Source organism: Toxotes jaculatrix, chromosome 5 (assembly GCF_017976425.1).
Source record: "Toxotes jaculatrix isolate fToxJac2 chromosome 5, fToxJac2.pri, whole genome shotgun sequence".
NCBI lineage: Eukaryota > Metazoa > Chordata > Actinopteri > Toxotidae > Toxotes > Toxotes jaculatrix.
In genome coordinates, this window is record NC_054398.1 from 21,823,955 (window position 1) to 21,851,187 (window position 27,233).

Consider the following 27,233-nt stretch of genomic DNA (forward strand, 5'->3'; position numbering starts at 1 on the left):
GTTCCTTGAAAACCCAACAGCCAGCAAGGTTTTCTGAGCATACGCTCGTTAGCTTTAGCTATGTGATAGTAGTCTGACTTCGACAATCAACAGGTTAGTTTGAGTTAATATACTGTAGTTTGTATTGGTTCAAATGTTTGCGTGAGTTGGGGTAGTATGTTGTCACATACGTCCTTTGCATTCGTTTTAAAGTTATCGTTCTGAGTATCCTATTACCCATCCTCAGCTTTGATTTTTTAGCGTTTGCTGATTAGCATTGAGTTAGCAGGGTTAAGTTTGTTTCACTTAGGTTAGCGTTAGCGTTAGCTAACGACTCCTGCACGCATTTCTGAAAAACAGGACCAGTATCTTTGAGCTGAACTCTTGCTAATTAGCTTTGCGGTTTCAGCTCTGTAGCGACATTCCCTGCTGTGCTCGGCTCTGCCTCAAATCCAGTTTAAATGTGGCGGTTTGCATCGTTTGTGGAGTGACGACGTGGGAGGCGCAGCACGGAGCCAACTGAAGGTAGGTAATGTTGCTAGGCAACAAATAATCCTGAATATAAGCATAGTTTACACATTGACCAAAACTTACGTTTTTTCTTTTGATATATTTATAGTAGGATTAGTAATGCGCATCGCTCAGTAGCACTAAAACAATGCGTTTGTACAGCTCTCAACATTAGCAAGTTGGATAATCTCGACTAGTTACGTTAGCATACCATTTGTACTGTGAGTTACTATGGTAACACGCCACAAGATATAATGCTAACTACGTTCATATACACTACGCGGAGTAACGTTAGCTAATGTGGACATGTTCGAGTCTGTTCATCTTAATCGCATCAAAATCGGTGAACCACTGAAACGCTAACATGATTTGTGAAACACAGGTACTAAAAAACGTTGTAAAGGGCGTCCTGTAAGGTATGGTAAAAAAAAAAAAAAAAAAAAAAAAGAAGAAGGTTCACGTAGCTTAGCCTGTACTAAAACGCAGCGGTTAGCATGACAGCTGTGTTTACCATCACCTAGCGCTATGTTAAAACAATTAGATGCTCAACGTTATGCGTAATACCTCTCTACATATTCATTTGATTCATATGCCGTAAATGGGATATAGGTACCATTAACTCACTTTGTGTTAATGTTTGAGGGTCAGTATTTCTGGTATTTAATTGCATCTTATATCAAGCAAAAACCGCGTTGCTCTCTGCACGGCTTTATAGGCTGCTAATCCTCTTTGCACGTCTTATTTTTAGGGATGGGACAGCCGCCTGCGGTGATCCTCCAGCACCAGATGAGTGGAAGGTAGTGACGGTGCAAAAGCAATGTTGTGCTGCTGTGTACAATGAAGAAGATATTCAGCTTCACTAAGAAAAAGAAACATCCGACTGGTACCCCTGATAATGGCAGTGTGCTTTCTGTTGGCTATGAACTGAAAGAAAAGGACCTCGGGAAGGTACACAAGGCTGCTTCAGTGGGTGATTTGGCAAAGTTGAAGCAGCTTGCCAAAAAGAATGATATCAATCAACTTGACAAGGAGAACAGGTAAGTGAGGTTAAAGCATTTGTTTTCACATCCTTGAAAGTGCTAGTCTTTGCAGGATCATTTGCTCTCTACAGCTATCTATACAGGAATGCAGTCCATGTGATTACTTGTCATAAATGTCATAATCTTTCTTCTAAAATGAACTTAAAAGCAAACTTCCAGGTGTTTAAAACACTAAGTAAAATGCGCATGAAACTCTATTGTTTCTTTTCTACTTAAGTTTCAAGGTAGGCTCAAGTTACCATTTGCAATTAACATGTCAGAAGTAAGTGAGTGGTGTAAGTGGAGTACAGAGGGCAATTTATAGAATGACTTGTAATAAGGAAAAAAAAGGAGCTGCACAATCAGTGAAATGTTCCGGCACCCAATATCAATCAGTCAATCAATCAGACTTTGTTTGTATAGCACATTTCATACAAATAAATGTAGCACAAAATGCTTTACACAACGCCCGCAATAATTCCCCCAGCCCACACAGGCACACACCCACAGACACACACACATGCACACACCCAAAGTCCATTAATAATCACAGTGTAAAAGAAAATTAAAGGTTTCAATAAAAACAGCAACTGAGGAAACCCTTTTATAAATCTCATGGATTTGCAATGGAGAAATAAAAGAGGTAGGATAAAAATTCAAAATAATAATAAAAAAAGATATAACAGGGAATATAAAAAGGATAATAGAATAAAGTAAATAATATAAAATAAATCAAACTAAAACTAGAAATCCAGTCAAATAAATAAATAATTAAAAAAATGATAAATGGAAATGGAAATAAATTAAAAAGGAAAAAAAATTAAATTAAAAGCCAGATTAAAGAGGTAGGTCTTGAGTTTGCTTTTAAAAGTATCAGAGTTCTCTACTGCCCTCAGGTCCCACAGTATTTATCAGCCCATTTAAAAAGTAAACCATACACATTCTAAAACATGTTTTTTATTATTACATATTAGTATTGGAACTGATTTTGTATACCTGTAACTATCACACAAGACATCTCTGAAAATTGGCACAGCTAATGAAAATATTGTCTCATTTTATTATATAATTATCGGGGAAGGCCAAGCTAAAACAGCTTGAAAAAGTAGCTGTGAAAATCTTTTAAAATGGTAGCGTTTGAGTAAGAACATGAATACTTGCAACTGAGAAATTCTCTCCTTTATCATTACAGAACTGCACTTCATATCGCCTGTGCCAGTGGACATGTTGAAGTGGTGCAATTCCTTGTTCAGAGCAAAGCCAAGCTTAACCTATGCGACAATCAAAATAGATCCGCCTTAATGAAGGTAATCCTGCCTGATGAGACTTGAAGACAGAGTGATTCTTAATTTAATGTTAAATATGTGATGATCACAGTTGGCTACTTTCTTTGCCCATTGAGCTTTGTGTCAGGCCTTTTTCTTTGTTTTTTGTCAATTCTTCACAACATCAGGCGGTGCAGGGACAGCATGAGCAATGTGTGAGCATTCTTCTGGACAGTCATGCCGATCCTAACCTGGTGGACATCAATGGCAATACAGCTCTACATTTAGCAGCAAACATCCCATCCATCTCCACTGCTATCCTGTTGCTGGAGCATGAGGCTAATATCAACGCCCAAAATAAGGTGTGTTTCGGTCTTTCTGTCTGCCACAGTACAATTTCTCGGCTTTAGGCTAAACATCAGCTAATGCAAAGCTAGTATCATGTTGCAAGGTATATTGGAACTGTGTGTAGATCCAGCTAAGACACTAGGGGTTGGTCAATATTTTACACATCACTGTATTTTAATTAATAAAAGAAAGTGTTCACCATGCTGTTATTGCTCATGTTATTAGAGCTGTCTTTATTGCAGTACCCACCAATGACCATTAGGTGTTCTGGTTCTGTAATCCAATTTTTAGGAGGGGTTCACACCTTTAACTGTGGCAGTCCGTGAGGACCATATCGAGATGGCTGAGTTTCTCCTCAAGGAGACTGCCGACATGAATTGTATGGACCAAGACCAAAGGTAATGGTGACCCATTTGTTGTACATATCTAATACTTTCATGGTGCTGAATTCATTGGTTACTGTTGGTTATGTTACTGTCATTGATTTTATCGGCAGGTCCCCATTAATGATAGCTGCTGGCAATGGACAAATCGGTATGTTGCGGCTACTCTTGCGGTTTAACGCAGATATCACACTAAAGGATACCAAAGGATGGTCAGCTGATGACTACGCAGTAATGAATGGGCATCATCCGTAAGCTGTTCTTTTCTTTGTACTTATTTTTAATTTAGGCATTTTTGTTATGTGAGGGGAACATAGAACTGAAATAAAATAATCAAACAAATTCCACAAATGGGTTTTTTTTTCATTTCATTTGTTTTCAAGGTTTATGTTATTCATTAAGAAGCCAGGTTTTGCAGTAATCACAGGAGCATATTAAGGCCTATGACATTATAGCATTGTTGGTATCTTGACTCTCTTGTAGTTGTTCCCTCCTGATCATTGAGCATGGCACACAGAGGAACGATGGACCCTCTCTGTCACATCAAGATCCAAGCAAAAAGAAGAAAAAGATGCTGTTGGGCAGTCCTTTCCAAGATGTTGAAGCAGGCTTTTCTTTAGGAGGACCAGCCACTGACAAAGATGGTAGGGAGACAGGTTTTCATCGCACAACTTTGAACAACAGTAGTGTAAGGATATTATTATTGTGTCTATTCATTATTGACTTTGATTATTTCATTTATTCCTCATGCATTACCTCTTGATGGATCTAGAGCATGGAGCAAATGAAGCAGGGGGAGGTATTACTTTGCTTAGATGAGCTTTGTTAGCAAAATCAGTCAATGGCTGTCAGTTTCTTGCCAGTGAATATCATTAACTCAGGATGGATGCTCAACATACTCCTGTTTTTAGGAAATACATTTTTTTATTCTGCCTAGATTGTAGTGCTTTGTGCTCCATACATTTTCTGCTTTTTAAGATTTAGATGCTATCAAGATCTCACAGTTTGATAGCTTTAATACTAAGATATGTCATTTCTGGAAGTGATTTTGATTCAGTTGAGGTTAAATTGTGATCAGCTGAAAATAAGTTCCTCTACTTTGTTGCAGATTTTGAAGACAATTCTCAATCAGAATCACTGAGTCGGTGAGTACAATCTTCTTCTCATGATCTGCAACTTACAATTAACATCAACTTCCCAGCTCAAACCATTCTTCTTACCTTCTCAGGGTCTCAAAAAGTGCCGTTGATGAATGGCCTTCATCTGAAGATGATGATGAATCGGCTTTAACCGAAAAGGTTGGAGCTTCTTTTTTTTCTCCTTGTAAGTTGTTTCTTTTGTCCTAAATTTTGTTCTGACCCTCATTTGATATCCTGTCTTTCAGAAACCACAGAAAGTAAACCTGAGGAAAATGATTGCATCTAAAAAGGGAGAAGGTATTGCAAATGTTTGAGCATTATTCACTTATTAGCGTCTCCGTAGTTTGTGGTTTTTGATTGTAATCTTTTATCCCTGCCTACCCCGTAGCTTCTGCACTGCCTGCCAGGTCCTTGAGTGGTACAGATTCTGAACCAGAGAGTGAGAATAGAGTCCAGAGAATCCCATCCCTCCCAAAGGCTTTAGCACCCAGCAACACTCTACAGCACCCAGTAGATCCATCTCCTGTGTCCTTCCTTTCCAAAGCACCCCAGTTGACTTCCACCCCTCTTCCAAGCTACAGAAAGGTAAAATATTTCTGTTCAAGCTTTGCTAGTTGCATGACATCTTTCTCTCCTTCTATTTTTTTCTAAAATGCCCAAAACAAGCAGGCAAGGCATCTGAGCAGGGGAAAAGCCAAGACTCAGAGCAGCCGTCAAGCAGTAAAGTAAGATCAGACTCTCATGAGGGAAGCCCCGAAGCAGAGGACTCTGAAGAGGAGGTGGGAGAAGAAGAGGAAGAAGAAGAGGAGGAGGAAGAAGATGAAGATGATGATGAAGAAGATGAAGAAGATGAGGAGGATGAAGAAGAGGAAGAGGAGGATGATGATGATGAAGAAGACGATGAAGAGGAAAGTGAAGAGGAGGATAGGGAAGATGATGAAGAAGAGAATGAATGTGAGGAGGAGGAGGATGACAACTGTGTGGCTTCTGTCAAAGCCAGCTCTACTGAATATGAAGATGAACAAAAACCCTCTGTTACTGGTGCCCTTAAGATTATTGACAGTGCTGATACCCAAAACATACCTGGTACTGAGGTCTCTTCCAACTGTGGAACTGGTCCTGTCAACGTAGAAGCCTCAGTGGAAGATGCCAAAACAGAGACTCAAGATACTGGCCATGTCTGCCCAGCTGGAACAGCAAGTTATGCAATGCCTACAACATTACATGTAGATGAGGATTGTGTCGTGTCAGCCATTAGAGTAGAATCTAAATTTTCTGATGAAGACGACAGCCTTGGGAAGGAATGCATGTGGTCATCAGATCAAAACATAGGAGTCCCTATACCATCCAGGCATGGCACTCAGACTCATTCACCTAGCGAGGTTAAGGAGGAAGACTTTCAGGGAGAAATGGAAAGGGATGACGATGACTCCTTGAGCAGTAAACAAAACAGTGGTGATACAGTGTGGAATGACAGTGATGATGAAGAGGATACGGGGGGGTTTGGTCGACAGACCGTTCTTGCTAATAAAAAAAATCTATTACCTGAGGTTGACTCAGAGAATACACACAGTGTGTCGGATGCTGAAGATGATGCTGAATCAAACAAAGAAGAGAAACGCAGGTCCTCATGGGGCTCTTCATTAGAGGACAGTGATGTTGACCTGCCCAAAGAAAATGAAATGAAAAAGCAGACGCTTGATCAGAAAAGTGATTTTCAGGCATCAGATTTCCAACAAGAAGCAGCAACACTGCATGAGAAAAGCACGTTACCTCAAACAAATGATGACCACGAGGATACTTCATGGGATTCCTCATCACCAGTGGTACCATCTCCAACATGTGTCTCACCTAAGCAAATTATAGAGGAACCTAAATCCTCTGTAGGACTCTGTTCAGCGAGCTCTCCTCAGTCCAGAAACAGACCAGCTAAAACAACAGAATGTGAATCAGAGTGGGATTCTTCTTCTGAAAATAATGACCAAAATGATAATGGCTCCTTCACTAAAGGTGAAGTGGTGTCACCTGTTTCTAAAACAAATATTATAACATCAAACCACACTGGAGAGCAGCACTGTTGTGATGATAAAGAAAGATTTGAGAAAGGGACAAGTGACCCCTCCCCTGCAGTGACACCAGCACCTGAGGATGAAAACATAACCAGAAATCAAATAATAGATAATGATGATGTTGGTTCAATTGGTCAGTCATCACAAATGGAAGGAAAATTAGACTCAGAAAATGAGAAAAGTGATGATAGTAGCTGGGATGACAAAGAAGAAAGTGATGAGTCAGAAAAGCAGGAGGCAATGGAAACAAAGGATGATGACTTTGCAGACAGTGGTGACATCTTGGAGACACGTCTTTCTACCCCAGCCAATTTGCAGTCACCAAAGTCAAGGCCCACAAGTGTAATGGACAAGGAGTTGGAGGGTGAAGCTAGAGTAGGTGATATTGATGAAGATGAAGACAATGAAGAGGTTCCTCATTCTGTTATTGATGAAAATGATGAGTCTACAGAGAATAACAGGCCAGAGGAAGAAGAAAATCTGGTGGATGTCCTGAGAGGCAGTCCCCGCAAAGGCGATGAGACCAGTGAGGACTCTGACAGCAAGGACCAAAACGTGCAGTATGATTTTGCCAGTGCCACAGTCAAAGTGTCTGATGTGGGAGATGATTCTGATAACATACTTGATGGATGCCTGTGCGTTGGCGACAAGTCAGATGGTGAAAATGAGGCTAGACTAACTGCATATGTTCCACTAGAAAATAAAAGTGTCATTGTTTCCCAGACAAGAGTGTCATCAGATGACCTTGATGAAGAACCAAATCAGGAAAATATTTCCATTCCACCCACCAAAGAAGATATCACTGTTGGTCAGTGTCAGGATTCAGACAGGATCACATTGTCTGATGAAGAGTTACCTCAGACCGACATCGATAATGTAGATTTAGACTCACCTGATGAAGCAGGGAGCATAGGTGTAAGAAATCAACAACTCAGGAGCACTGAAGAGTCTCTCATTCAGGTAAAACGTGAATGTAACAGATAGATTTTAGTTGTACTGTATTAGTTTCTGTAGTGTAACATTATTTCTTATAGGGGCCTCCAAATACACTATAGCTGTGCCAACACCTTTATCACATTTATATTCATTTTTTCAGATGGTTGTGCTCAGCTTGCTTAGTTCTTTTCTGCTCATCAGAGATGCTTTGTGAAAGGTTTTAGGTTTTAAACATGATTCTCAGTGTTTTTTATTTATACAGAAAGAAGATTCCACTGAGGATGACGAGGAGGAGGAGCAGGACAATGATGATGATGACAACGACAACAAAGAGGAGGTGAGAGATGATGACGAGAAAGAGGAGGAAGGAGACATCTCAGATGAAGGTGATCAGCCTGGAGAGAGTGGAGAGTCTGTTGACGCCACATTACCTGTTCCTGAGACAGAAGTCTCTAAAGATAAGAAAAGAGGTAAGTAGCAAATCTATAAAAGATGGGTTGAATGGGTTATGAACAGCTGCATTTGCATAACAGATATTTACAATACTATGACCTCAAGTATTTATAGCTATGTATGATCATTTTAAATACTGTTGAGCAGAACAGTTATAATCAGAAGCTGACTTTGTTATTACACTCCTCTTACTAATGACTTATGTTATCAACCCCCGAAAAAAAACTAGTACTAGATCTGAATTCAGAAAGCTTCCCAAGCACCAGCTGCAGCTACTTGTGCTACAGCTACTAGTGGGCAGTTTAACAAGATAATGAGGTTTGTGCCTTAGGCTAGTTAAGGAGATGTTAAGCAGAAATCCAATTTGCTCCTAGATGTTGTTTGATTTAATAACAATCCGAAACACTGGTCATGTATTCCTTTGTGTGAAGATTTTCTTTCTGAATGGGTAAATAATACCATACTGTTATCACTGTCTATCAAGAGTTTTCATTTCATATCAGTGTGGTTCTACAGCAAGAACAAGTAGGGAATTCAGAAATAAAATTGGATTGCACAAGTTGAAAATTGTTCTTCAAAAATCATTTTGAATTGAATTGTACCATCGTGACTTGTAATCAAATCAAATTTTGAGAGACCTTTAGAGTGAGGCAGCAGTTCCAAGCAGGTTGTTTTTTTTTTTTTTTTACCTGCTTCGCATGTTGAAGATATCCTGCACTGTTTTGCAGCCATCATTACTTGTCAAGTGTTCCAGCTAAATTTATTTCCACCCATTGAATAGATTTCCTGTCTGAGCTGGGTCTAGAGAAGGGAGAAGAAGAGCAAGATTCTTGGGACTCTGAGGTACAGCAAGGGCACGCTTTTGAATACCATGTGGGATTATATGTTGGCCATACACGTTGTCACAGACTGATTTTCTCTTTTAAGTCCAATTCTGAAAACCCCAATATGCTGCATGAAGAGAAACAAAGGTTGACTACTCAGGATCAAGAAGAGATGTCTGCTGTTAAAGAAGACATTAAAGAAAGTAGGTTAATTTTATTTATTGCTTTTTTGTTTTTATTTAGCAATCAGATCATTTCAGGCACCATTTCATGCTGCAGAAACAATGTGACCTTATTTAGTCATAAACATAAAATACTACTTTAATGTATTAATGCATGCATTAATTTTGTCTGTGAATAATGGTTCAAGCTTTCTGTTTTCAGTCTAAATAAGGTGAAGAATATGCAGTGCATTACAACTGCGATCGATCAAACCAGCCTTTCCAACAATATGTTACATTTCTTTTGTAGACTTGTTTTATATTCCCTCTTTTTTAAGAGGGGAAGGAGGCAATAGGATGGCAGATCTAGTGCCTCGGAGGAGTGTAGGCAGCCCAAGAGACAGCCAGGGAAAGGGTAAATGAATGTCTTGACTCATAGGTCTAAGGAACAGCATGTTCCACCACACCAGAAGCCTGGTCATCACCCCACGATCACCATAAGAAAATGCATGCAGCATACACTCGTCCATTCTGCCTGCTGCCCTTGAACCCCATTTTCCCACATTTGGAACTTAAAGAGCCACAGGCTTTACTTAGCCTTCTTGATTCCTGCGTGTTTTGGCTCAAATAATATTAATATGTGGCTACAGTTCTTCTCAGCATTCTTGGCTGATGCTGAACTTGTGTCCCACTAAAACCAGAGCAGGGAATATAAGTGCTTGTCTGATGACTAATCATGTTGTCTTCATGCTGATTAACCATGAGCGCATTTGCATGGGAATGCTTTTTCCAGTGTTCTGGCGACCTCATCCAGCTTCATCAGAATATTGTTTTGTTTCTTACAGAAGAAGGTAATTGCATTGTCTTGAGTATAACTGGTATCTTATGTATCTTGCAGCTGGAAACAGCAATAATGGTGATAATGGACGAGAACATGCTGAAGATGACACTACACAGAAGGAGGTACGTTCACAACTAAGGGTTAGTCCACACATACACAGGCATTTGTTAAAATGGGGGTTTCCCTCCTTCGTTCTTATAAAAAAAATTATGTATATTTATATATAAATATTTTTTTAAAAATCTCCATGCACATGAAAACATGCTGTCCAGACAGGCATCAGTATAACCCTAACTGTAAAGCCATGTTGGCCAATCAGAAGCCTGAAAAAGTTCTTCTGCAGCAAATTCTAAAGCCTCTGTACCTCAATGTAGTCCAAGAGTAACTTTATATCTGTGTGTAAACATGTAAAAAGTCCTGTTAGCATAATTAGAACCAGCACTATTTTGGCTACATCCGCCATTGCACAAAATTGCCTCACATACATAACAGCAAGGTAACAGTTCACACTGTGGCGCTACAAGCAAAAAAACTCCCTGTCTACATGTCAAAGCTGAAAACAGAGTTTCTGAACATCTTTACTCTGGAGGGAGTTTTTCAAAAGCTGCTTTCAGTGACCTAAACCGCAGCTTACATGTGGACAAAAGGCCAAAATGCATAGAAAAAGCTATGTTTTAAAAAATGCTGATATATGTGTGGACTATGGCATATCAGATGAAAGAAATTGTGACCTGTTGGAATCAAATTGCAATATTTTTCCTGTCTACCAGACTGAGAAGGCAAAATGGGAACCACTTAATGTTTTGAGTAAACTTGACGGAGATAATGACCAAAAGACAGGTAAATGGAATAATTCAGATTCTCATAATTCCACATGTTGGAGAAGTTATCTGAAGCAGGGCTCTTTGCCTTACTAACTTATTTCTCTTTTGCAGACTTAATGGAAGAGCTTGGTCTAGGTGATGTTGACGATCTTGAAGGTAAGATGACATATTTACTACTTGACGTGACACATTAACTACTTCTTTTTTTAATCTGTAAATAGACTTTTTAAATAGAAAGATTTGTTTTGGTGGTTTGAAATATAGAATATTTGTGAGTAGACGCTGGTTGTTTTTGATTCTCCAATGCCTTATTGGCTCCTTCACACACATGGATTGTAAAAGCTGGGATAGTACTGGCTGTTATTTCTTTTGAATGAGACCCGTCTTTGCCGTCTTAGTCCAGTTTCCCAAATTCTCTACAACTTGTTTTTAACAAGTTATGGAGACAAAAAAAAGAGCAATGTGTGGAAATAAAATCACCACCTTGACGGTGGGTCTGGTGGCTACAACTATGTCAGAAAACTGTTGTCCAGAGCAGAGTGTGTAAATTACATGGTCAAAACAACACATCCCCAAAAAAAAAAAAAAACAGATTCAAGAGAGGCCAGATACTACTTTGTATCCGTATGTGTGTATGCACCATGATTCTGCCCTTAAACCCAATGCATTCGTATCCTTTACACTGTTGGAAATTGCCTGATACTGACAGGGCAGCACCCAATATCCAGATGATTACAGCCTCACTTTCAAATATCGTAGGATGAGCTGTCTTTTTTTATGCTTTTGTGTGGTATTTTTGCTTGCAACACTGACTTTTCCACCCTTTGTATGTTTCTGTCCTCTCACATTTTGAAGCTCAAAAGGCAGGTTAGTAAACATAAACTAGCTGATTAGATAAGTTGAAGTTTATTCACTGGTAACTGTAGTTCCTTCTTTGAGACCCCTGTTTGATAGAGGGCAGTAGTGTAACAGCCTCTCAGGTCTTTTCCATTGTCATGCATGTGTGCATAGTATAATGGAGATGTGTACCCTCAAGGCATACAGACATAACGGTCATCCTGACCTCTTACCCTCAGCAACATCACTGTCCTATTTTGTTCATTCACCTACAACTTCTTGTGTTAATGGCACAGATGCATCAGACTGGGACTCGGCCAGTACAGCCAGTAAGAGAACCCTGCCTGGCCGCAGAATGGCCTCCCCTGGACTTGAGGAGTTCCCAGAATGCACCGATCAGGGTGAGGATGTTTCTCCAGCAGCTCCCCTGATTCCTCTGAGGAACACTGACTCTGGCACGAGACTGCCCAGCACACCCCCTCAACTTGTACCCCATCCTCAACCTCGGGCAAGGAAAATGGTGCTTCAGAAACCAGAGAGTGAGGAAGGTAAAGTGTAGTAAGGCCATTCATGCTCTTCTTCATGTTTTCAATGCATGTTTATACCATTCAAACAAAGGATATAAACATAATTTTCTGTTTCTCTCTTTCTCTCTCTCTTTCAGAATCAGATTGGGAACCAGACAATTTAACATCTTCCAATGCAGCCAAAATGGAGCTGCCAAACATAGCTGAGCTTCAGGCAGTGGTTAAACCAGGTAAAGCTTACTGGTCTTTTTAAGTATGCCTTTTTGGTCACACATGCCCTCAGCTCTGGATAAAGATCCTCTGTGTCCTTCTTAGGTTCCCCTGACCTTTCATCAGTGTTAAGAGACAGTAACAGTAACAAAGAGTCTGACGAGCCTCAGCTTAAGGTGAGAAATACACAGAACATACCATCCTTATGACAATCGAAGCATTTTTCATTCCTCACTGAGTTTCATCCCAGACAAAACAGCATCACCCATTTCATAAATATGTGCATGTTTTCAAGTGCAGTTCAAATGTTGAAACATAGTGAGTGGAAAGGATATGGGTATGAAATGTTGAAATGCCCCCACACTTGTGTCAATATTGTGTTTTTCATTTAAAAGCAAAACTTGGTCTTTGTTTTGTGTGTGTTGTGTTTTTCCTTGTCTACCCATGCCATCAAAGGAGAAAGATGATGCAGGAGATACATATGAGTTAGATCTAAATAACCCACAGCCATCTAGCCATATGGGCTTTGACAGAGGAGAAAAGGATAATGACTTTAGAGATGAATGCAGTCCTGAAGAAGGAGGTGAAGCGGATGATGACGTACCATGGGAGAAACGTTATGAAAAGCTCTGGGTAGCGGTGGAGAAACGGGAGGTAAAATCCACCTTCAAGAACGTTGCAGGTGAACTGAAGGAGAAGTTTGGAGAACTGCATAAATCAAGATGTCCTGCAGAAGGTGTTGCAGAAGAAGACCAGGCCACAGCTGAATCAACATCTGCAGAAGAAGAGTCAAGTGATGAAGAAGAAGGGGAAATCATTGTGCGGCCCACAGCCAGAGCAAGGAGTACTGTCCTTCTCACCATACCTGAGCAGAGAGAGTCTGGACTGGAAGACAGTGCGACAGAGTCAACTGAAAACTCTCTGTGCGAAGACAGGATGCAAGTGTCTCAGCCCCCGGTCAGTGACAGTAGCATGCATCAGGAGCCAAATCCGCTCCCTGATGATGCTCTGAGAGAGTGCAGGTCTCCTTCATCACAACTCACCACAACACAGAGAGAGAGCAACATAGATCGTGCTACCACAGCTTTTACTGATGGTCACACCATACCCATTTCTGATGTTGACTGTAGCCCATTCTTAAAAGATGAGACCAAACTTCAGCAACAGATGGACTTAATCTTGAAGAATAAAAGTGCAGATGTAGATGAAGCTGAGAAGAATAATGCGAGGTCAGAAGAGGATCCAGAGGAGATCACTAAGTCTCTGCCCCCCTCGATAAGCAGACGTTCAGCATCTGTCCCTGGTGTCTCTGATGAGGAGCTGGAAGAGGACATGGAAAGGTTTAAACTTGAGGTAGGGATGCTGAAGGTTGTCTTCCTGGATTTGGAGAAAGAAAAGGCCCAACTCCAGAAAGAGGTAGAGGATGGCCGTCCCTCCCATTGTCCCTTCTAGCCTATATTTCTCCTTTTCTTTTTTCATTCATGTACTTAATTTCATTTCTTTTACTCAGCTGTTTTAAAATTGCCAAACAGGCCATATATTATGATCTCATCTCATTTCTGTCTGTTAGATGTTCATCGTTCATCATTTCTTTTCTTTAGGTTTGATTTCAAGTAGAAGAGTCGATCTCGCATGTTTCTCCTTACATTTTTGCGTCTCCTTAACCAGCCTTCAAGACGTGCAGAACTAACTAAATCTTTTAACTAAAAATTTGTTGAATTTCATGTGCACTGCACTCAGGAAGCATTTGGTACCGACTTACACTTAAAAAACATTGGTTGTTTGGCATCCTTGATTGTACTCCAGAACTAAAGAAGGTTCAGTCTTGTGTGTTCTTTAGTAGTGATTTATTTTTCATTATGCATGGACTTTGCATGTATCGTGATGTTGAATAAGTTCTGTTGTATGAACCCTCTCTTTCTAGGTGATGGGGTGTACAGAGTGCATAAATAATAGCTGTCTTTGCCCTTAAGAAGTACTGTTGTGATGAAATGGCGGTTGATGTTTTTTTTTTTTTTTCTTTTAATGCATGCTGTGTGCAAATTAGTGTTGTGAGTAATGAATAGATTTATTTCTTGGCCAGCCTTTTGAGTGTTTGGGTGTCTCTATGGAAAGAAAGCAGAGAAGGAAATATTACTTGTACAATTGGACACACAGACTAATGACAGTAAGATGGCAATGTGAAAAACAAACATGCAGACTGCTAGAGATGATACTTTCTCTAGCCTCTGGTTTAAGTTTTGGGAAGATCTCTACAAGAACACTGCCATTTAGTTTTTGTATCTTACCATTCATATCAGACCATCCAGAATTTTCTTAGTTCAGTTACCCAGAATGCCACAGGGAGCATTGCAGTTCATGGAATCATGAATCCTTGTAATTAACTGAAAATACCATGTCAAATAGAGTAACCACACTAAGGTGTTAGGTCTCAGATGGGAGGGGTGACACTAAATTATGTATGACAAAGTGTTCAAGTACCTGCTCCAAATTGCATCTTAAAAGGCTGGCCCCAGCTTGTTTCAGGTAGGATGAATGTCACAAGTTCAGTCTTTTCAGGTTGGCAAAGAAACGACCAAGACTGTGATGGAGGTGCAAAAATCCAGTGCTTCCTGGGATACTGGTGGAACGACACTGGAAAAAGTGGGTACTGAGAAACCTGAGACCAGGTTAGGATGCCTGTCAAGTGAAGCTGGAATAATTCACCAGGAACAGCAGCCTGCAGCAACCAAGAGGTACGCATTTTCTTGCCGTTGTACGTTTGTTGGTCCTGAGCAAATGTTAACTATTGCTCTCACAATTTCAAACAACTTATCCACAACCCTCTTCTAAATTTAGATATCAGATTTTATGTGTGTGTGTGTGTGTGTATGTGTATGTGTGTAGTTGTCCTCTAAATGATTTTGTTGATATGGTCTTTAGCTGAACTTCTTCTTCAATGACGTATTCCACAGAATAAACTTTCCACAGTCTAAACTTTTTTTTTATTAATTGCATTTATTGACCTCTTCAACAATACTTCCAAGTGCCCCAAAGTGTAGATGTCACAACTCACTGACTATCAAGTTTATTGCTCTTTATAGCACCAATGACGCACCAGTGCAGGCGCATCTCCCACTCCAGCCGACCTACAATAGCAACAAAAAGGAGGGGCAAGCTGTAGAGGACACCTTAAAGCTGGAGCTGGTCAGAGGGGCCCATCGCGGCAGAGCCCCTCAGACCAACAGCCATGTTAACGGAGATCCTCTCTCTGTGTTTGACGATAGCACTTTAAGTGAAGTGTCGGACGATGAAGGAAGGTATATATGCAGTATGCCACTTATGCGTATCAGTTTCACCTCTCTGTCACTAACCTGTAAGGTGTGTTCAGACTGCTGACCGCAAAGTGAATTACACAGTAATCAATGGAGAGAAAGGAGTGGATGATAGCAGACACAGATTTGGTATATGGAGACAAAGTAAAGGCATCTGTGCAAGTCTAAAGTGTTTCAAACTGAAAAAAAAAGTGTTTATTCAAAACCTTTTGTACGTGACTGAAAGAACATATAGAGAAAAGAGGAAAAGGGAGACACAGGAAGAATGTAAGAGATACTTCTGGAGTTGTTGGTAAGTTATAAGATCATGTCTGTGCATTGGTTGTTTGTGATGAATAAACGCAGACTCCTAAAGCTCCGCTCCAGCAGTCAAATTTGCATGAATAAACCACTGTGAAAATTCTTTGCGTTCAGTCTGATCAAAACTTTACAATATTGGTGGTGGGCGATGGTTGGGATACAATCTTTATTGATTTGAATTCTCTGTTTCCCTACATAGTTGCACGACTAACAACTGATTTTTCTAAAATGGAGCTGTATACTGCATTATACCATTACACCTCCAATAGCTCCTCTATCCAGCTCTGCAGATACACATCAGTGTTCAAAATAACCCCTGTTTTTCTCCCCTCTATTTTTTGGGCTCAGGTTGCCAGCCAGTGGGCATCAGAAAAATCAGGTAAACTCAAATTCCGTCAGTCACTGGATGGACTTGAGTTTGAGTACGCAATACAGAATGGAAAACTGAATGATATTAAGACCACATTTTGTTTCCATGTTCAGAAGCCTGAGGAAGTGGAGATGGCAGAAGACTTTGATGAACTCACGCAGTCATCGGACACAGCCACAGATGACATTGACTCTCCCACTTCAGGCTATCGTCACGCATCCCTCCTCATACAGAAGCTGGACTCACCCAGTTTAGGTACCGACTTAGCTGATGCAAAGTGAAATTTACGTAATGATGTGTAATTTTTTTTGTGGTCCTTCAAACACTCTGCCGTATTGTATCTCACAGATTCGAGAAGCATGGTGAAGCTGCAGAACATTTTCCACGAATATGAACGCTCTATCCAAAAGGCGAGGAGCCGCCATGGGTACCTGGCAGACAAGGTGAGCCAGCTGGAAATGGAGCGAGCAGAGTTGAAGAGCTCTCTAGAGGAAGTTAAAGATGTTAAGTCTGCCTTGGAGCGCAACCAGCTGGAACTGCAGACTGAAGTCACAAACCTCAGGTGAGCATTACATCCTTTTTGTGCACCATACGCCCTTGTTGAAAGTCTGATGCCTACTTTGATTGTCTGTTTTATGTTTTTTTTTTTTTTTATGTGTTTTGATTTCCTAACGTCAGTGTGTCTGCCACTATAGATTTCAGCTGAAACAAGAGCAGGAAAATCGCCGCAATGCCACCATGATGTACAACACCACCAGAGATAAGCTGAGGAGGACAGAGGAGCAGCATCAGCTAGAGGTTCAGGAGCGACAGAAGGTGGAGCTCACCCTCAGGAACCTGGAGCTGGAGATGAGAACACTGGTCAACAACATGAAACAGGTACAGCCTCTTAAACTTTGTTTTCCTGTCTGATTAAAGTGTGCAGTAATTTTTCAAGTCTGTTTCATTGTATTGATATTGGTTGGTGTTTGCATTAATAGCTATCAATATGACTGCTAGAATATTAAGTCAGCTTGACTCTGTTGTTTAGATGATTTCACATACAGTATGTATTTTATACAGTAATACTCATATTTATTTTATTTAGAATTTCTGATGATGCGATGAAGATGCTTTTGAGTACTCACTAGTTTTTGTTGGTTTATATATGATTGTCATATAAGTGACAGTGTAGTATATGTTAACCACCTAGCTTGAAGAGGACCACAGTGAGACCCAGAGGCTGCTGGCTCAGGAGCGCAGTGCAAGGACACTGCAGGAGAATCTGCTCAACAGCCATCTCCGTAAGCAGCAGGAGATAGAAGAGGAGAACAAGAGAAATATAAGCAAAAGCAATGAGGTAATTCTGGTATACAGTGTGTTTTTTGTTGTTTTGGAATATACCGTAAAATAACAGTGATACAGTATGTTGTTTCAAATAGAAGAATCATATTCATCACTTGGGAATAAATAATACATTTTGAGGACAAAACTGTAAAGAAGACCTGTCAACTTGAGGCAAACTTCACACGTTTTTGCTTTTTTCCATAATAGGCCTTGTCCCAGCTTACTGAGGCCAGTGACAGGGAGAGGGAGTTGCTACAGCAGAATGCTACCTTACAGGAGCAGCTGGCCATCCTTAGAACAGACCTCGAGCGTTCGCAGGCCAACAGCAGTCTCAAAGAGAGCCACATTTTAGAGGAGAACGAGGCCCTCAAGGAACAGCTGGAAGATGCTCGACGAGATCTCAAAATCAACAGTGAAGCCCTGACCCAAACTGTCTTCAACTGCAATAACCAGGTGACCACCCTGAAGTCTGAGTTAGCTATGATAACAACCCGCCTGGAAAATGAGCGACAAACTCGTGAAACACTGGAGGTGGAGGTGGAGTCCACTCGTACCCGCCTGGTCGGTGCAGTAAAGGAGACTGAGCGTTGCCTCGCAGCTCACACAGACACAGAGAAAGCTCTTCTCTGGGAGAAAGAGGAACACCAGCGTCTTAGAGACAGACTCACAGGTGAGTGGTGGTTGGAATGGCAGGACATTCACCTATGCCCAACCAGTCAAGTTTTGTGTGCTTTGTTTTCCATGACATGGAAGTTAAGAACAGTGTGAAATCTAAAGTGCACTTTATTTGAAGTTTAATAAAATGTGCTTCATTCTTTTATGCATATCCCTTTAAAGGGCGATTAAGTGAAAATGACTTGATTAGCAGATTTCCATTTGTCACTGAGATCCAGATTTGAATCTCAACTATTTCATTTAATGTGGTTACCTCTGTTGGCATATTTTTTCCCTTAGTTTAAAACAAACCTATTTTTGGTGCAACTACACAGAAGTATCACTCTTTACTGTGACACTGAGGGGCTGTTTTTGGTCGAGTTACTCTGTGTGGGCCAGTTCTGCTTCTTGCTGTATCCAGCTTTTTTTGTTACACCTAATGCGTTTATTTCTATAGGAGAAGCTGCCAGTCAGCGCGAGACTGTTAGCAGCTTGTCCCAGAAGCTGGCCAAGGCAGAGGCTCATTCAAACAGCATGGAGAATGAAGTTCATCGGGTCACACTGCAGCTGACAGAGAAGGGCCTACTGCTGGATGTCTTACAGCGGGAAAAGGACCAGGCAGCTGCACGTGCCAAAGAGCTAGAAGCAGCTCTGCAGGCCGAGAGGGAGCTGGTCAGTCGTGCCGGAGCTCGCCAAGAGGCCACACAGGAGCGGCTAGCCCAAGCCCAAAGTGAGGGTATGTTATTACGGCAACAGCTAGAGGAGGCCCAAAACAAAGGTGTTGCCAAGGAGCGTGCTGTGACAGATGCCCAAGAACGCTTCAGTGACATTCTCTCCAAGCTACGTTCTGACTGCGAAGAGAGGGTACAACTAGTGGAGGAGAGAAATAAGGAGCTCGCCAGTAAGGCTGCTGATCTGCGAGATCAGATCTATAAGTTAGAGGAAGAGAAGAACGAACGAGAGGTAAGATTAGGACTCTCCAGGGTAAGAGGATTACCTAACCTCTTCCTCCAGACCCACTTTTAGCCTTTCTACCACATGCCAGTTAAGGATCTCGCTTTATATCTAACCATCCTGTACTTTCTCTGGATTCTATCTGAGCAGACTAGTCTAAGGCAGCTGCAGCAGGAGTTAGCTGACTCACTCAAGAAGCTGTCAATGAGTGAAGCTTCTCTGGAGGTTAACACACGCTATCGCAATGACCTGGAGGAAGAGAAGGCTCGCCTCCTCAAAGACGTGGACAGGCTTAAAGGAAAGGTAATAGCAGGGAACAGTGGCACCTTGTGGCAGCATATTCTCACCACAATTCTGATACCAGCTGTTATAATAATTATGAAGCAAACACCTTGAGCTGTACTGAAATTAGGTTGCTTATTATCACTTTTTAAGGTCAGAAGAGGCAATAAGTGTCACCCTGTATATTCGCTGAAATGGCAGTTGAGTCTCCTGTTAGCGGTGCTGATGAGGTGGATGCTCTGTTACTGTCTGTAGCTGGAGGAGAGCGAAGACCACTATGTGCAGGCTGAGAGACGAATTAACAGTCTGAAGAGCAGCCTTGATGAGAGGGAGAAGGAGCTCACCACTGCTGCTCAGAAACTCCAGGAGGCGCTGTCTGCCTCAGCAGCTTCTGATACCACCATCAAACAGCTGGAGGACGCCGTACAGAGGTATGTACAGACACACACTGTCCACACACACTTGGGACTGGAAGACTGATCACTTTATTTGATTTTATCACATGTACAAAGGATGTAAAATAAAACTTAAATTACACACAAGTCACAGATATGTGTTGCAAGCATTTTCAGCCATGAGTGCAAACATTTTTTGATATACAGCATATGAACGTGTGATGCAGAGTGTAAATGTAATGTCACATTAGGCTCGAGATAGAGAATGCAAGGCTGGAAGCGGCTGCTAAGCAACAGTCCAACAAAATTGATGCTCTTCAGAAAGGGGCTCATGAAGCTGCCATGGTGAGTCCTGAAAACCTCACTCAACAACGTGTACACACACATTTTGCACAGGATGTCAATGGTGCCATATTTACTTCTCTGTGACTAAAAAAAAAAGCATCTTAAAATTTCTCAGTGTTGTCATATTTATTGAAATCTCTGATAACAAAGAGCTGATATACTTTAAGGTATCCAATCTTTTTTCAGCTATCTGACTGCTCACCTGGAGGAGGGGTTGGTATTGTGGATGTAGGCTTAGTTCTTCTGTGTGGGTTTACCTCTGTTTAAAAAAAAAAAAAAAAGTGACAAAAATTATAAAATCATACTGTATGTATCTGCAAAATAAAAAGCGCTTTGGCTTTGTGAGCTTTTTGCACAATCTTTTAGACCAGTTATCCAATTTTATAGGGGAAAAATAGATTTGTTGGTTTGGGTTTTTTCTTGGTGACGTCAAAATGTGTTTTCTCCTTTAAACCCAATGTTGGTATGTGGGGTTTTTTAATCCATTTCTTCTCGAGCTGCATGATGCATGTTACTTCCTTTAATCTTCTTAACTTTCTAAAATGATAAATGAAAAATGAAGAAGCAGCAACACAAACAAAAACATCCTCTTAAATTGCTTAATTTTTTACAATGCTTTTCTTATTTCTGTAGGTCAGAGGTCATTTGGAGGACTTGGTTACAAACCTCCAAAGCAGTAAGATGACTTTGGAAGACCAACTCAGTAGAGAGGTTGGTGGCATATTTTGATGAAAAATTTCGGCCTAGATTTCCATTTCTTACTCTCATCCTACTTTCTAGTCTGTGTCTATGTAATTCGCTCAAGACCAGTCTGAGCAGGCAGTTTCAGATTTTTTTTATTTACTAGCCAAATAAGAAAAGCATACCTTTATTTATTATGATTTAGATTCGTGCCTGCACCTTTATCTTTTCTAGGTCCAGAAACAAAGCATGCTGTCTCACACAGCCCAGGACTCGCAGGCCCTCTGGGAGGAGGAGCTGAAGAGTCGTTCTAAGTTAGGACTGCGTCTGGCAGAACTTGAAAAGGAAAAAGGAGAACTGAGCACGCAGGTGAACATAGAGATACATTTCCATGCAGACTAATATTGTAAATGATAAACTGCATAGGCATTCCTGCTGATGATATATCATGATGTTCCAGATGGAAATAGAAAAGAAGAAAGCCAAGAAAATAGCAGAGCAGAAAAAGGCTGTAGATTCTCGTCTGGACCAAGAGATGAAGAGAAACACAGAGCTTCAAAAAGAAATGTACAGGTGACTCCTGTCCTCCCCCTGCACCCTCCTCACCTATGGCAGTACCTTCTCCTACTATTTAGACACAAGTAGGATCCAGTAGAGCGCAGTCTTTCCTGGCTTATGTGGCTGTAGTGCACTAATGAGTGTGTATCTGGTGTAAAGGTATTTTTTCTGTTTTTATTTTAAACCGAACTACTATGAGTGTATAAAAAAAGTCTGTGCAGTCCTTGTGTTTGTCTTGTGTTTTTGCACGTCATTTCATTGTGATTGATTTATTGGTTCTTATTCTTTGATATTTAGTCATAGTATTTGTGCATATGTGTTTAAGGCTGCGTACTCTATTGAAGACTGCAAAGAAGAAACTGCGGGATCAGGACACAGGTGGAGCTGAGTTTGGCTCTCCTATGAGCAGTCTACGGATGGACCAGGGCAGACACAGCCAGGCTGAGGGTAGCTTCGGACGAATGAAAGAAAAGGTTTGGCTGTCTGATGCTGCACTATGATTGATACCACTGCTATTTGCAGAGCTGGAAACTTTGTCTTTAGCGACACCTTGAGTCCCTTAGATGTAGTATTATACCGCAACTGTTAGACCTTGGCCTCAAACATTTCCTCTGTCTTAGGTGGATGATCTCCAGGTGCAGCTGGAGAAGGAAGTGTCTCGTCGCAGCCAACTAGAGAAGGTGAATGGGGAGCTTAAGGATCAGCTGGCCTCCCTGAAGAGCTTCAGCCGCAGTACTGACCAGCTGGAGAGGAGTAAGAGGCAGCTGGAGGAGGAGGTATTGGACCTGAGACGCCGAATGGAGGCTGCTCAGGTGGAGCAGAGCCAGGTGGAGCAGTACCGCCGTGATGCAGAGGAGAGGGTCCGTCAAGAGATACAACAGAAACTGGAGCAGGTCAACCTCTTCCTGCAGGTAATTATAAATACTAATAACAAATAATGATACAGACTGAAATCATAAGATGGGATGAAACCAACAGATGAGATAGTAATAATTCACTGAATCATTTCTTTGGTATGCACACTCAGTATATAACGTGTTGCTATGGAAGCTACTAAATGCATGTGCCTATTAAAACATCACCATGTCTGATCGAATGTGATTGTGTTTGATTGTCTCCCAGTCCCAGGCAGCATCCCAAGAAGCACTGGATCAGATTAAAGCAGCCAATGAGGCTAACCTGCGCTCTCAGCTGGAGCAAAAGATCCGGGAGCTGGAGGGGGAACTGGGCCGCGCCCGTGCCACCCAGCAAGACAGCCTTAGCCAAAGAGACTCCACACGCACCGAGCTAGAGCGATACCACCAGCTCTATACTGAGGAGCTGCGTCTCCGCAAGTCCCTGGCTGCCAAACTCGAAAGGTGAGACCAGCTTGTTCTCAGAGCCAGGTTTTCTGTAAGGTCTGGCTGTGGTTCCACCCTGCAAAATCCACTGCCGTAGCCTCACGTGTAAGAGCTAATTTCAACTCTACAGTATTGAAGAAGTCTTCCAAGCAGCGTGTAATATCATGGTATGATTAGACAAAGGCACCAAACCTGTATTGTATCAGTGATTAACCTGTGCTGTTTTCCATATGTAGGGCCAACAGTCGGCTCTCAGAAGCCAACTCTAAGTTGCTCAACGAGCGTAGCAGGTCTCTTATCAACAGCAGCTTTGCAAACGGTAGCCTTGGAGGGCCCTCGCTGGACGTAGGCACTTTGGGTTCACCAGCAAACTATGGGGCCACACTGGGACCTGTCAACAGAAGCCTCAGCCTGGGACTCTCCCTTCTCAACCCTGTGACTGAGGGACAGAACAGCAGGGTGGAGGACTATCTGGCCAAGGTCTGTATAGTCATTAATTGACACACCCATTCACTCCTGTAGATTACAGAGGAATATTCTTGACATAGACCAGTTCATTTATTTTGGGCCATTTTCATTTCCATAGCATCATGGTTGTCAGTGTTGTTATTGTGTAACTGGTGTCGTTTTGTTCAAAGATGTTGCTTTTTATAGACCAGTTAGTGTGTTGTTACATTGTCATGACTGCAGAGATGTGTCACTCTATGGGTTTTGAGAGATTACGCATCAAATATTTCAGATTGTGAGAAAACTGACTTCTAAGAAAATTAGGTATGAAATTGTTGTGATGGCTTTCTAAAGTTCCCTTAAAGCCTGTCTTCCCTCTACATAAAAATCTTTGAAACTAAAGTTATTCCTAATACCTTGATGTTTTTTTTCTTCCTCCTGCGCATTGTTTCTTTTTCACTCTATCTCTAGTCTTTATGGTAGTTGGACTTCACTTCTAACCTGTCTTCTATTTCTCACTCTTTTAGCTTCTTGCTCAAAAGTCTGTCTCTCATCTCTCTTCTCTTCAGCCAGACTCATAACCAGGTGTGTAGATGTGTTTAGCTCAGTGTCTGATTGGCTGCTGTTCCCTTCACCCTGCTGGTGGGCTCACTTTTACGGCTTCTGTTCACATTCAAACCATGATGTTCAGGATGTGCACAGTGAAAAACTGTGACTGCAGATGCTGTAGAATGTAAAAAAAAAATTCCGGGGGTGGAAAATGTATATATCAGCTGAGCTTTTCCCAAAACTGTATTCAAAGTTACAGCCATTATTTAGATTTCTACGACAGCAGTCCACTTTATTGCAGAGCTGTTTCCTCGTTGGTCTTTCAAGGAAAACCTTTAAGGAGTTTACACAGTTGTAAATAACAAAGACTTAAAACAAGATACAAGGCAAAAGCTACAAAACATGTCAAGGTTGCAAAAAGACATCAATGTAAAATTTCAAGACTCAGGACTAATGTCACTTCTGAAATGTGCAGGAATGCTGGGTTTTGCATTGTGTGGTTAGTGACTCAAATCTCCAACCTCCTCTCTGATTCTCTGCTTTGAGTCGACTTTCTCCATGCTCCGAAGCTGACTGCTAGAGGTTATGTGGCTCTGTTCTGTCTATTCTAACTGATTTTAGCGGTGAAGTTGTATTAAGTGTGCCCCACATTCATGTACTGTATGTATTTAATTTGAAAATCAAATTAGGTTCAGTTAATCATACATCTCCTCGTTACACGCAAGGAAAAAAAAAAACAACCTACCTAGATTGAATGAATAATCAATGAGAATAAAAATGTGGTAATTTGTTGTCTATCACAGGAGAGCAGTGCAACACACAAGACAGAATTCTTTACTGTATAAACATATGGCAGAGGCATGACTTGTACAGAAGATGTATTTCGGCCCCTACCATCCTCATTCCTTACTTTGTACCTTTGACAAAGAAAACCTGAAGAGAAATCATGTTTGGATAAAAGCTCCATTTAATTTCAAACTGAATTGATCTCTCTTTTCACTGAAAGGATGAAAACACACAAATGAGGCACAAATAAAGAAGTTAAGATAAACAGGAGCTTAAATTTGTTTACTCACAGAAATAAAAGAAACCATGGAATGATGTACAGTGAGATACAATAAGTAACTGTTTCATCTGGAAATTTCCATGTGTCTGTATTTATGTACATGCTACAGATGCACATATATATGTGTGTGTGTTTACAGGCACATGCAATTGTGCGAGTATAACTCAATACACAATATTTTTCATGTTGCATTCACGCCTTTATTTTTTATGTTAGTTATCATGAACATGTTTCTTTCATCTAAGATTTATTCAGATATTCAACAAAAAATATTTATCATCATTTTACATGCATCTTGTACAGGCTATTTGAATAATTTATGGAGGCATATGACTTCAGGTGACCATGCCAACATACTTGCAGTGAGATTTAAAAGGCAACATCAAATAGCGTGCAGAAACTCTACACTAAAGCAGAGCTTGCATGTTTGGCATGTCCTGCTGTGTTTCACATAATAGTTCTGATTTTCTTGCAGTGATTTTCCACTGTTCAAGTATTTGTCATTAAATGTGTCTGCATTTACCATAGTGTTGTGTTTGGTGAAATATCATCCCTGCATCTTTTTTAAAACGTATAAAAAATTATTTTTAAGTTTTTTTTTTCATTTAAGTTAGCTCAAATGGAACTTTCCTCTTTTTTTTTCCAGATGCAGAGTGAATTGGATAGAAACATATCAAAGGAAGTGTACAACGGTGAGTGCACTGCAGCTGGAAACATTACACAGATCCTACCCGTTTTATAAAGTGTCATAAAAAAGATGGTGTCAGTATGTGACATGTAGCTGCTGCCTCATGATGCGGTCTCTCTCTGGTCCTCAGCCACAGCCGAGCTGGATGTTGCCTCTGCGCGTATGTCCCCGGTGGGCTCTGCCTCGAGGGTGGAGCTGGACCCCGTCAGCAGGGCGACGCAGCAGTACTTGGAGGTACTGAAGAAGAACAATATGATCTGACCACACATCACAGCTGCCCGTACATGCTCACTCAAACATATTTCAACCATTTAAGCACCAACTTAAAGACCAAAGCCACAGCCCCATCATCTAACTAGGAGAATCCAACTTTGTAGGTATCTACTTTATCTTTTATGAAAGAAAGCAAATATAATGCACATTGCACTTAACCACTCAGGAACAAAGGGCATGAATCATATATATATATATGGATGGGTACAATTAGAGAGAACCTCGAAAGTATTTTATTCTGACTAATTCTGTTCAATCTCTGTTTTGTTTCTATTAGCACAAGATATATATATATACATACATACATACACACACACACACACACACACACACACACACACAAATACATATACAGAATCGTGGTTTGGGTTTTTATGTGTGAATATTGGTGTTGCTAAATTTGAATTTATAAGTATTTGATGTATGCATCATTCATAATTTTTGCCAAGATATCACATTTGGTATGTGCCATCAAATGGTGCAATATCTGTCTTGGTCTCACTTCATTAGACTCATTGGTGTATTGTGTTTATGATTATTTTATTTATTCTTTTTTTTTTTTTTATGAACATGATATACTTGAATAAGACGAGCTGGAGTTCTCTCTGGCTACTGAAACAGGGTGTGACCGCATTGGTACAGCTGTCATTTCAGCTTTTGCTTAGCTTCCTTTAAAGACTGACAAAAGTGAAATACACTCGTTTTCATTCATAGATACTGTAACAAAATACATACAGGACAACAGTTATGACGCCTGTTCATTACAGAAGACTCTAAAGTTGTAAATAAAACTGTAGAAAACCCTGAACGTGAGTCAGCGATTGCTATTTGGCTACTGATTGATATCAGGTTGTACTAACCTAGTCAGCATTATTAGGCCACTCCGTATAACATTAATGGCTCAACATTTTATAATTTGAGGTAGTTTGTGTTATTTTTGTGAAATGGATCATTATTAAGTGTTTTAATCAAGTGTCATGTCACACTTGTCAACCAGATACATCCAGTGGTTGCTGGGCATAAATAAATATTCTTTAACAGTTTCAATGCAAGAATCTTCACTTATTAAACACTTAAGTATGACAGGCTAACGCAGTATAACCAGGCTAAGCTTGAACAGATGAGCAGCTGGTGCAAATGGCCCAAGAGGACTTTAGATTCTGAGCATCTAACTGAATAGTAACAAACAGGTGATAAATAGTATAAGCAGGCAGAAAATTACAGTTGTGTATTTTCTTGTCAAATTGAGCTGAGCTGAAGACAGATTTCTTGTTGAGATAGAGTAGACTGTCTTAATGCTTGAATTATTCTGCAGTTGTGTGCAGAACTTACTTAGATTCGAGGAACCTTACATTCAATATAAAAA

At 40.7% G+C, this 27,233-nt stretch overlaps 1 protein-coding gene across 5 annotated transcripts; it reads left to right on the plus strand.

Annotated features, from left to right (window-relative positions):
• Positions 1–70: 70 nt before the first annotated feature.
• On the plus strand, positions 71–26,675 carry si:ch211-272n13.3 (ankyrin repeat domain-containing protein 26). Of its 5 annotated transcripts, none has more exons than XM_041038597.1 (44): positions 71–504; positions 1,238–1,526; positions 2,701–2,815; positions 2,962–3,135; positions 3,413–3,519; positions 3,618–3,755; positions 3,988–4,148; positions 4,613–4,649; positions 4,733–4,802; positions 4,889–4,940; positions 5,032–5,228; positions 7,911–8,118; positions 8,883–8,944; positions 9,029–9,128; positions 9,397–9,501; positions 9,985–10,049; positions 10,698–10,767; positions 10,863–10,907; positions 11,885–12,136; positions 12,253–12,345; positions 12,431–12,501; positions 12,782–13,678; positions 14,885–15,060; positions 15,409–15,624; positions 16,288–16,318; positions 16,423–16,564; positions 16,658–16,871; positions 17,005–17,188; positions 17,502–17,648; positions 17,843–18,305; positions 18,747–19,252; positions 19,394–19,546; positions 19,781–19,956; positions 20,172–20,265; positions 20,452–20,493; positions 20,899–20,976; positions 21,181–21,315; positions 21,407–21,519; positions 21,830–21,977; positions 22,125–22,415; positions 22,627–22,862; positions 23,081–23,324; positions 25,553–25,598; positions 25,725–26,675. In XM_041038597.1, the coding sequence occupies exons 2-44, from the start codon at positions 1,327–1,329 to the stop codon at positions 25,853–25,855; spliced, it is 7,185 nt and encodes a 2,394-aa protein (XP_040894531.1). In that variant the 5' UTR covers positions 71–504; positions 1,238–1,326; the 3' UTR covers positions 25,856–26,675. The 5 variants fall into 5 exon arrangements, with proteins under 5 accessions (XP_040894531.1, XP_040894532.1, XP_040894534.1 ...); XM_041038598.1 differs by having other exon boundaries at positions 21,407–21,513; XM_041038600.1 differs by lacking the exon at positions 20,452–20,493.
• Positions 26,676–27,233: the final 558 nt, after the last annotated feature.